This window comes from Salvelinus fontinalis, chromosome 42 (genome assembly GCF_029448725.1).
Source record: "Salvelinus fontinalis isolate EN_2023a chromosome 42, ASM2944872v1, whole genome shotgun sequence".
NCBI lineage: Eukaryota > Metazoa > Chordata > Actinopteri > Salmoniformes > Salmonidae > Salvelinus > Salvelinus fontinalis.
In genome coordinates, this window is record NC_074706.1 from 3,864,220 (window position 1) to 3,876,352 (window position 12,133).

General features: G+C 43.0%; 1 protein-coding gene across 3 annotated transcripts in view; it reads left to right on the forward strand.

Annotated features, from left to right (window-relative positions):
* Positions 1–1,360: 1,360 nt before the first annotated feature.
* The window catches only part of LOC129841598 (prostaglandin reductase 1-like), a 297,002-nt gene continuing 286,229 nt past the window's right edge, over positions 1,361–12,133 (forward strand). Inside the window, exons 1-10 of one of the 3 annotated variants that reach the window (XR_008757359.1) lie at positions 1,363–1,631; positions 3,914–4,067; positions 4,803–4,906; positions 6,996–7,163; positions 7,280–7,397; positions 7,581–7,736; positions 7,846–7,951; positions 8,115–8,233; positions 9,773–10,758; positions 10,833–10,964. Coding sequence is in view for 1 of the 3 variants with exons in the window: in XM_055909977.1 (XP_055765952.1) it covers positions 3,960–4,067; positions 4,803–4,906; positions 6,996–7,163; positions 7,280–7,397; positions 7,581–7,736; positions 7,846–7,951; positions 8,115–8,233; positions 9,773–9,877 (984 nt within the window). In the remaining 2 variants the exon portion in view is untranslated. Of the gene's footprint in view, positions 1,632–3,913; positions 4,068–4,802; positions 4,907–6,995; positions 7,164–7,279; positions 7,398–7,580; positions 7,737–7,845; positions 7,952–8,114; positions 8,234–9,772; positions 10,759–10,789; positions 10,965–12,133 lie in introns of those variants that run through there. The other 2 variants (XR_008757358.1, XM_055909977.1) reach the window with 2 other exon arrangements.

A 12,133-nucleotide genomic window follows, 5' to 3' on the forward strand; every position in this document is an offset into this window, starting at 1 on the left:
GGCTGTATCACAACTGGCTGTGATTGGGTGTCCCATAGGGCGGGGCACAATTAGCTTAGCTTACCCTAGCGTCGTCTGAGTTTGGCCGGTGTAGGCAGTCATTGTAAATAAGAGTTTGTTCTTAACTGACTTGCCTAGTTAAATATTACCTAGCAGCTTGTTGGCCATTATCTTATCTTATCTTTCTCAATGAGGTCAAAGCATGTGAATGCATTCAACTGGTAATTATTAGGGCTGTGCCGACATGGCCGTATTCGTATTCGTAATCATATCTGTACGTTGATAGTTGGATCGGATGATACTCGTGCTTGTAAAAAACGTCAATGTTTTAACATGGGGATGTTGGCAAATACCTATCTCCCTGCACATTTATAGACCAAACAACCTGCAGAGTAGGAGCTGCGGGGGGTGTGTGTGTTCGACCTGTGTCTGTGTGTCCTCAACTTGAAGTGGGCAGACATTTTGCTATCAGTCAGAATGCGAGTTGGCGTTTTATCTTTTTTTCCCTACCCTCACTCGTTTGTTAGATATGAAGCACATTGATGCTTGATAGCAAACGTCCTTGCCATGTGATTTATCATAGCAGCAGGCTAACGTGAATGATCACACCGAAACAGAAGTGAAAGTGATCGGGTGAAATTATGAAGCGAGTGGACAGAGACATACAGCTTTACTCTGTCCAATCAGTGCAGCAGGATCAATATACAGCCCACCCTTCTCTTTACAGACAGGCAAACTAGCCAGTTGAGCTATTTAGATGATGTAGCAGCACCTCACTTGACTGACTGACATGAGACAGATGCGTTTCCGATCACGGATAATAAAAAGAATACTCGGATCATAATCGTATCAAAAGAATTGCTAATTTCCTTCACTATACTTGTTTGTCCGACTACTCGGCACACCTCTAGTAATAACCACATTCCCACTGGTTTATGAATGCAGCATAAATTGACGGAGTAATGCTGCATTCACAGAGAAGTGGCAAGGTGGTAAGTGCCAGTTGTGAAGTCATAATACCAGTTGAATGCATTCACACGCTTTGAACTCTTTGAGAAACTGCAACTGGCTAAAAGCCAACAAGCTGCATCAACCATGGACATCATGCTTGTAACAAATTATAACAAAACCATATTAATAGATTACTTTTTATAAATAAGGTTTTGTTGCACTTAACTGCAGAAAATGCTGTTCTGGAAGTAATTTTCTTAGTAGATGACGACAAAGGTCAGCATGTGGGAGAAGTCTGAGCTCCGGGATGATAGACGTGTTTTCCTCTAGTAATTACCAGTTGGAGGGGACGTTCAAGAGGATTTTTTCCCCCAGTCGTACATGGCAAATACTACCTTTCCACTTGGTTATGAACGTAGCATTAGGCTACAACTTCTGTCACTGCAGAGCGTGCCACTGTTCAATGATTCCGCATTTTCGGTCGGTGAGGAAATATTAGGGTGAAAGGTTAGGCAACGTTATAACTCCAATGCCAGTAACAAAGCCCACAGTTCCCTTCCGGACACTACGACAGATCGGTTACTATACCTAATCCTGAGATCCACCTACAAGCCAACTTTCTCCAGCAGACGTGGGCGAGCCTGAACTGAAATAGCAGACGCGCACGCACGGACCAAACGGTAAAGTAAATAGACATGTCCACACTTTCTACCTTAATATTCAGTGTTTGTCTAGTACAAATGTTTATCGAATTTACAAGTTCCGCGTTTAGGAGACGTTGGCCTACACACATTCAGTCGATTTCGCGGTGGCGTAAATACGCGTTTACTAACGGATATCGTACGAGTGAGGATTCGCTTTAGCTAAAAGTAGGACTAGTCCCATTCCGTTATCTGGCTGCTTGGATGAGATGCTTACCAGCACGCATGTAGCCCACGGGCGGGTTCCTCCGCTCCTCGCCTTTTTGTTGTTGTTGCTGAAGTAGGTCTATTCCGCATGTTGACGCCTGAGAAACGTTGAATTAACAACACATATTGATCAGTTTAACATTAAGCATAACGGCTAGCATATAATAGCTTGGTCGTCTGTTTCAAACCAAAAATTAAACTTCAACCACAGACAACGACTATAGGAATAGGAGTTGGTTGCATGTTGGCTACAGTTGGCAAACAAACAGATCTGGGACCAGCCTTGGGTTGAGTTGTCTTGTCTGAACACGTGCATATGTTGCATTCCATAAAATATTGCATTCCATTCATCACAACTACATTTAATTCTGAACGGCTGCTTTATTTTTTTATTTATAATTTGATTTATTTCACCTTTATTTAACCAGGTAGGCTAGTTGAGAACAAGTTCTCATTTACAACTGCGACCTGGCCAAGATAAAGCAAAGCTGGGGTGTTCATTGCTGGGGTGTCATTTCTCTGTATGAAGTGGACATTCGAGATGAAAGTCGTTACAGCCACCTATAAAGTAACCCATAGCAACACTGTTGCAAAGTAGCTGAAATGAAGCTTTCTGAAATCCACAGTGGCAGTGCTTAGATGTCTATTCCATTCAATTACCAAATACTTGAATGGAAAACATAGATGACAATATTTAATCATCTTTACACAGTGAAATATAGCTAGGTAAGGAATGTACTTGATGTACATGGGCTGCCGAGTGGTGCAGTGGTCTGAGGCACTGCATCTCAGTGCAAGAGGTATCAATACAGTCTCTGGTTCAAATCCAGGCTATATCACATCAGGCTGTGATTGGGCACCGCACAATTGGCCCAGCATTGTCCGGGGTAGGCCGTCATCGTAAATAAGAATTTGTTCTTAACTGACTTGCCTAGTTAAATAAAGGTTCAATCAGAAAATAAAATGTAGAGTGTGAAGACTAGGATAGCTGAACATACTTCAGTTTTATCAGGGGCGCAACTTTCACTGGGGACGTGGGACGGACAGGGGGCATGCAGAAATTTCAATTTTGTCCGCCCCAGTTTTATCATTGGAATGTGATACAAAACGAGGCAAATGTGTGCTTTAGGACCATGCGGACGCCTCCGAGCGGTCGGGTAGGCTGTTAATAATATATTTATTGTTATCCCCCCCACTTCTAAAACCAAAAGTTGCGCCCCTGAGTTTTATGCTGCAGTAATCAGCATACTCAGGTAAAGAAGTAGAATCATTTGAATTACAAGAATAATACTTTATTGTCCAATATCTTGCAGTAGAGAATGAAAATGTATTTTTGCTCCCAACCCAAAGTAGCTTAATCTGTTTTTATGTCATAACAATAGTTTTCATGACCTGCCCTGAGTAAACATGGCTAAACAATAGTTTCCATGACCTGCCCTGAGAAAACATTGGGACAAAGTCGTTTTCATGACCTGCCCTGAGTAAACATAGCTGTGATAGGATTTATTAGCATATGCACAAAGGAATGCAAATATTTACACTGTGATTTCAACCCAAGACACACAACACATGTTCTATATCTCCCTCTGTCTCTCTCATACACTCATAACTCTGTCTCTCTCATACACTCATAACTCTGTCTCTCTCATACACTCATACCTCTGTCTCTCTCATACACTCATACCTCTGTCTCTCTCATACACTCATACCTCTGTCTCTCTCATACACTCATACCTCTGTCTCTCTCATACACTCATACCTCTGTCTCTCTCATACACTCATAACTCTGTCTCTCTCATACACTCATACCTCTGTCTCTCTCATACACTCATACCTCTGTCTCTCTCATACACTCATAACTCTGTCTCTCTCATACACTCATAACTCTGTCTCTCTCATACACTCATAACTCTGTCTCTCTCATACACTCATACCTCTGTCTCTCTCATACACTCATACCTCTGTCTCTCTCATACGTCTGTCTCTCTCATACACTCATAACTCTGTCTCTCTCATACACTCATACCGCTGTCTCCTCCTCCTCTTCCCTCCAGCCCGTCTCTACAGATCTACTGTTTTAGACCAGAGGAGCAGAGCACCATGGTTGTGTCCAAGGCCTGGACGTTACGCCAGCACTTCCAGGGTTTCCCCAAGGCTAGTGACTTCCATCTGAGGGAGGAGACGCTGCCACAGCCCAAGAATGGACAGGTGAGGATAGGATAGACTTTGAAGGGCAATTCCACCCTTTTCCAACCGTATCTTCATCATATGCAGCACAATACCAGTGTCCACATATGTGGAAATGTTGCATTTCTATGTTTTGTAGAAAAAATATATAACTTTAAAAAGGTTCTACTTGATGACATCATCAAAAGTTAAAATATTTTTAAAAACAGTGTTTATCTAACACTGAGATTTTGCGGTGACGTGGGGAGCAAGAAATCACTGTTTTAATTCTACTCTGTGACGTCACAGAGAATACTTTTTGAGGACCTTCTTCTCTTTTTAACCAAGTATCACAGAAACACACTGTTTTCAAATGTAGACACTGGATTGGGGCTGGAGATAAAGAATATGAAGTTGAAAAGTGGCGGAATTGCCCTTTAATGTCCCAGAGGGGAAAATGGTCTTGGACACGTACTGAAGCCCTACCGGGAACTTCACACAAAATGAACACGTTCCTTTTGCATTTCTAACATGTTCCATGGCATGTGAAATGACTTGATAACCTGTGGTTAATACATTTGTACTAGAAACAGGTTATCTGGGCCGAAACGGGGTGGGACTAATCAGAATTTTCCAACAAAAAACACGTGTTTTCTTTGCAAAACGGTGTCCACTAATGAATATACCCCTTAACAAATTATACATTTATGTAGCAAAATATTTTCAGTTGCAAAATGTTTCGCTACGGTGTGTACTAATGAATAGACCACTGTTCAGGTGCTGTTGGAGGCTGTGTTCCTCAGTGTGGATCCTTACATGAGACCCTACAGCCAGACGATGATGAAGGAGGGAGACGTGATGATTGGGTCCCAAGTTGCCAAGTAAGGGCACATTATGGGGGAGGGAGGCGGGCATGTGGATGCAAACACACTATAGACTGACTGTCACTCATGTTGACACACTATAGACTGACTGAGACTCATGTTGACACACTATAGACTGACTGAGACTCAAGTTGACACACTATAGACTGACTGACACTCATGTTGACACACTATAGACTGACTGAGACTCATGTTGACACACTATAGACTGACTGAGACTCATGTTGACACATTATAGACTGACTGACACTCATGTTTACACACTATAGACTGACTGAGACTCATGTTGACACACTATAGACTGACTGAGACTCATGTTGACACACTATAGACTGACTGAGACCCATGTTGACACACTATAGACTGACTGAGACTCATGTTGACACACTATAGACTGACTGACACTCATGTTGACACACTATAGACTGACTGACAGTCATGTTGACACACTATAGACTGACTGACACTCATGTTGACACACTATAGACTGACTGAGACTCATGTTGACACACTATAGACTGACTGAGACTCATGTTGACACACTATAGACTGACTGACACTCATGTTGACACACTATAGACTGACTGACAGTCATGTTGACACACTATAGACTGACTGACACTATAGACTGACTGACACACTATAGACTGACTGACACACTATAGACTGACTGACACTCATGTTGACTGACACACTATAGACTGACTGACACACTATAGACTGACTGACACTCATGTTGACTGACACACTATAGACTGACTGACAGTCATGTCGACACACTACAGACTGACTGAGACTCATGTTGACACACTATAGACTGACTGACACTCGTGTTGACACACTATAGACTGACTGAGACTCATGTTGACACACTATAGACTGACTGACACTCATGTTGACACACTATAGACTGACTGACACTCATGTTGACACACTATAGACTGACTGAGACTCATGTTAACACACTATAGACTGACTGAAACTCATGTTGACACACTATAGACTGACTGACAGTCATGTTGACACACTATAGACTGACTGACACTCATGTTGACACACTATAGACTGACTGAGACTCATGTTGACACACTATAGACTGACTGAGACTCATGTTGACACACTATAGACTGACTGACACTCATGTTGACACACTATAGACTGACTGACAGTCATGTTGACACACTATAGACTGACTGACACTATAGACTGACTGACACACTATAGACTGACTGACACACTATAGACTGACTGACACTCATGTTGACTGACACACTATAGACTGACTGACACACTATAGACTGACTGACACTCATGTTGACTGACACACTATAGACTGACTGACAGTCATGTTGACACACTATAGACTGACTGACAGTCATGTTGACACACTATAGACTGACTGAGACTCATGTTGACAAACTATAGACTAACTGAGACTCATGTCGACACACTACAGACTGACTGAGACTCATGTTGACACACTATAGACTGACTGACACTCGTGTTGACACACTATAGACTGACTGAGACTCATGTTGACACACTATAGACTGACTGACACTCATGTTGACACACTATAGACTGACTGACACTCATGTTGACACACTATAGACTGACTGAGACTCATGTTAACACACTATAGACTGACTGAAACTCATGTTGACACACTATAGACTGACTGACACTCATGTTGACACATTATAGACTGACTGACACTCATGTTGACACACTATAGACTGACTGACACTCATGTTGACACACTATAGACTGACTGAGACTCATGTTGACACACTATAGACTGACTGAGACTCATGTTGACACACTATAGACTGACTGACACTCATGTTGACACACTATAGACTGACTGACACTCATGTTGACACACTATAGACTGACTGACAGTCATGTTGACACACTATAGACTGATTGAGACTCATGTTGACACACTATAGACTGACTGACAGTCATGTTGACACACTATAGACTGACTGAGACTCATGTTGACACACTATAGACTGACTGACACTCATGTTGACACACACTCACCTTTCTCTCTTTCTCTCTCGCTCTCCCCCCCTCTCTCCAGGGTGATCCAGAGCTATAACCCCAGCTTCCCGGTTGGCTGCCATGTGGTCAGTGATTGTGGATGGAGGAGTCACTGGGTGTGTGATGGGGCAGAGCTGACCCCTGTGCTGCCCGACTGGCCCCAGGACATCCCCCTCTCCCTGGCCCTGGGGGCCATCGGCATGCCTGGGTAGGATGGATGGATGGATCTCTCTTGATAGATAGATAGATATGCAGACTGCCCTGTGTGGTTGAGGTGTGTGATATACAGTAGTGGTTATAATAATGATAATGATATCTCTCTAGTTTGACAGCTCTGTATGGACTAGAGGAGGTGTGTGAGATAAAGAAGGGGGAGACTCTTCTGGTGAACGCTGCAGCAGGGGCCGTGGGCTCAGTGGTGGGACAGATCGCCAAGATCAAGGTACAACATTCCCTCAACGTTTCCAGAGTGTTCCCACAACGTCTCCACAGTGTTAGTTACTTCCTGAAGATGAGGACAAGTTGTATTCTATATTCCATGTGTCTCTGTGTGTTACCAGTGACTTTCATAATGTATAGTGAGTCAGTGTCTGTCCCTCCCTCCCTCCCTCCCTCCCTCCCTCAGGGCTGCAGAGTGGTGGGCTGTGCTGGGACAGATACCAAGGTGTCCTATCTAAAGGAGCTGGGTTTTGACCAGGTCTTCAACTACAAGACTGCCACCTCTCTGGAGGAATCACTCAGGGAGGCCGCGCCACACGGATACGACTGCTACTTTGAGAATGTGAGGTCACTGCACACACACACTATTTGTGTGTGTGGACAGGCGTGTGTATGGACATTTGTGTGTGTGTCAAAGCTCAATCTCTCTCTCTCTCTCTCTCTCTGTTCAGGTTGGTGGGAAGTTCTCCAGTGTAGTGATGCCTCAGATGAGAGAGTTTGGCAGAATAGCTGTGTGTGGAAGCATCTCCATGTACAACGACACCACACCACAGACAGGTATACTGTCCGCACCACAGACAGGTATACTGTCCGCACCACAGACAGGTATACTGTCCGCACCACAGACAGGTATACTGTCCGCACCACAGACAGGTATACTGTCCGCACCACAGACAGGTATACTGTCCGCACCACAGACATGTATTTATTTATATTTCAGGGCCGTATGTACACACCCATATGATCTTCAAACAGCTGAGGATGGAGGGCTTCCTGTGTGCTCGCTGGAAACTCAAACACCAGCAGTCACTGAGGAGGCTGATGGCCTGGATGACTGAGGTACAGAGAGAGGGTTCTACTAGCAGGGTTCTATTACTATTGTTCTGCTACCAGTGTTTTATTACCAGTATTCTAATACCAGGATTCTATAACCAGTGTTTTATTACCAGTGTTTTTTTATACCAGTGTTGCATTAGCAGTGTTCTTGTAACGGTCCTGACCTGTTTTCTGTTGTTTTTGTATGTGTATTATGGTCAGGGCATGTGTTTTGGGTGGGCAGTCTAGGTTTTCTGTTTCTGTGTTGGTTTTGGGTTGCCTGGTATGGCTCTTAATTAGAGGCAGGTGTTTGGCGTTCCTCTAATTAAGAGTCATATTTAGGTAGGCGTTGTCACAGTGTTCGTTGTGGGTGATTGTCTTCCGTGTTTGTGTTATGTTTGCACCATACGGAACTGTATACGGTTTGTTCGGTTTATGTAGTCTGTTTCCTATTCGTGCGTTCTTCGTGTCTATGTAAGTTCTCATGTTTAGGTCAGTCTACGTCGTTTGTTATTTTGTATCATTTCAAGTATAGTTCGTGTTCGTTTTTCGTCTTGTCATTAAATTCATTATGTGTTCAAACTTCGCTGCGCCTTGGTTCAATCCCTGCTCCTCCTCTTCGGATGAAGAGGAGGAGGACAGCCGTTACAGTTATGCTACTAGTGTTCTGCTACTAGTGTTCTATTACTAGTGTTCTAATACTAGTGTTCTAATACCAGTGTTCTACTACTAGTGTTCTATTACTAGTGTTCTACTACCAGTGTTCTACTACCAGTGTTCTACTACCAGTGTTCTACTACCAGTGTTCTACTACCAGTGTTCTACTACCAGTGTTCTACTACCAGTGTTCTACTACCAGTGTTCTACTACCAGTGTTCTACTACCAGTGTTCTACTACCAGTGTTCTACTACCAGTGTTCTACTACCAGTGTTGTATTACCAGTGTTGTATTAGCAGTGTTGTATTAGCAGTGTTGTATTAGCAGTGTTGTATTAGCAGTGTTGTATTAGCAGTGTTCTACTACTAGTGTTGTATTAGCAGTGTTCTACTACTAGTGGTGTATTAGCAGTGTTCTGCTACTAGTGTTGTATTAGCAGTGTTCCATTACCAGTGTTCCATTACCAGTGTTCTGTTGGCAGGGGTGGCAATTAGCCTAGTGGTTAGTGTGTTGTACTAGTAACCGGAAAGGTTGCAAGATCGAATCCCTGAGCTGACAAGGTAAACATTTGTCGTTCTGCTCCTGAACAAGGCAGTTATACCACTGTTCTTAGGCCGTCATTGTAAATAAGAATTTGTTCTTAACTGACTTGCCTAGTTAAATAAAGTAAATAAAAAAAAAAAGTCTTACATTACCAGTGTTCAGGACATTCGGGATACTATAGAAACCCTTCCAGTTAAGATTGCTTCTGAAGGTAGTTTTATAGAGTCATGTGAATCCATGAAAACAGTTGTCAAACACTGTGTAAGCATGATGAATATGACGGTGATGACGACGAGGATGATGGTGATGACAGTAGTGATGATGCTGGCGGGGAGAATGAAATGTTTGTGTTGATCTTTCAGGGCAAGCTGAGATGCAGTGAACACATCACCAGTGGTTTCAACAACATGCCTGCTGCCTTCATGGGCATGCTACAGGGAGACAACACCGGCAAGGCTGTGGTCAAGGTGTGATGACGTCACAATCAACATTACACTCCTCCAGAACATCTGGCTAAAGCATTCCAGAACACTCAACTTCATACACTCCAGGTTCTAGAACCAGAATCTGTTTCTACTTAACATTCCAGAACACTCAACTTCATACACTCCAGGTTCTAGAACCAGAATCTGTTTCTACTTAACATTCCAGAACACTCAACTTCATACACTCCAGGTTCTAGAACCAGAATCTGTTTCTACTTAACATTCCAGAATCCTTCCTGTATGTCACACTAGTGTTCTGGTCCATGTTTATTCATAGACACGTTCAACACACAGCTAGACAGGTTTAGGTCCAGTGTAATTCAACAGACAGCTAGACAGGTTTAGGTCCAGGGTAATTCAACAGACAGCTAGACAGGTTTAGGTCCAGTGTAATTCAACAGACAGCTAGACAGGTTTTGGTCCAGTGTAATTCAACAGACAGCTAGACAGGTTTTGGTCCAGGGTAATTCAACAGACAGCTTGACAGGTTTTGGTCCAGGGTAATTCAACAGACAGCTAGACAGGTTTAGGTCCAGTGTAATTCAACAGACAGCTAGACAGGTTTTGGTCCAGGGTAATTCAACAGACAGCTAGACAGGTTTTGGTCCAGGGTAATTCAACATACAGCTAGACAGGTTTTGGTCCAGGGTAATTCAACAGACAGCTAGACAGGTTTAGGTCCAGGGTAATTCAACAGACAGTTAGACAGGTTTTGGTCCAGGGTAATTCAACAGACAGCTAGACAGGTTTTGGTCCAGGGTAATTCAACAGACAGCTAGACAGGTTTAGGTCTAGTGTAATTCAACAGACAGCTAGACAGGTTTAGGTCCAGGGTAATTCAACAGACAGCTAGACAGGTTTTGGTCCAGTGTAATTCAACACACAGCTAGACAGGTTTAGGTCCAGGGTAATTCAACAGACAGTTAGACAGGTTTAGGTCCAGGGTAATTCAACATACAGCTAGACAGGTTTTGGTCCAGTGTAATTCAACATACAGCTAGACAGGTTTTGGTCCAGTGTAATGCTATTAACTAAATAAACATGTCTTCACAATATAATGTTTATAATACATCCTGCCTACTGATAATTTACTTTTTCTACACCAATAATGTCATATTTGACTAATTACCAGACAGTCCCCACAACCGTGTTTGTACTGACCTAATCCCAACACCTAGCAACCTTATAACCTGGTCTATACTGAGTTTATACCATAGTGACCTTAACCCAACACCTAGCAACCTCATAACCTGGTCTATACTGAGTTTATACTGTAGTGGCCTTAAACCAACACCTAGCAACCTCATAACCTTGTCTATACTGAGTTTATACTGTAGTGACCTTAACCCAACACCTAGCAATCTCGTAAAGGGATTCATATCTCTTGGTGTAACGATAAAGGTGTTGGTTTGACAGTCGCTGGTTGAGGGTGTAGTCCCCACATCCACTACAATACATTACACAATGGTATACAGTCGTGGCCAAAAGTTTTGAGAATGACACAAATATTTATTTCCACAAAGTTTGCTGCTTCAGTGTCTTTAGATATTTTTGTCAGATGTTACTATGGAATACTGAAGTATAATTACAAGCATTTCATTAGTGTCAAAGGCTTTTATTGAAAATTACATGAAGTTGATGCAAAGTGTCAATATTTGCAGTGTTGATCCTTCTTTTTCAAGACCTCTGCAATCCGCCCTGGCATGCTGTCAATTAACTTCTGGGCCACATCCTGACTGATGGCAGCCCATTCTTGCATAATCATTGCTTGGAGTTTGTCAGAATTTGTGGGTTTGTTAGTCCACCTCTTGAGGATTGACCACAAGTTCTCAATGGGATTAAGGTCTGGGGAGTTTCCTGGCCATGGACCCAAAATATCGATGTGTTGTTCCCCGAGCCACTTAGTTATCACTTTTGCCTTGTGGCAAGGTGCTCCATCATGCTGGAAAAGGCATTGTTCGTCACCAAACTTTTCCTAGATGGTTGGGAGAAGTTGCTCTCGGAGGATGTGTTGGTACCATTCTTTATTCATGGCTGTGTTCTTAGGCAAAATTGTGAGTGAGCCCACTTCCTTGGCTGAGAAGCAACCCCACGCATGAATAGTCTCAGGATGCTTTACTGTTGGCATGACACAGGACTGATGGTAGCGCTCACCTTGTCTTCTCCGGACAAGCTTTTTTCCGGATGCCCCAAACAATCGGTAAGGGAATTCATCAAAGAAAATGACATTACCCCAGT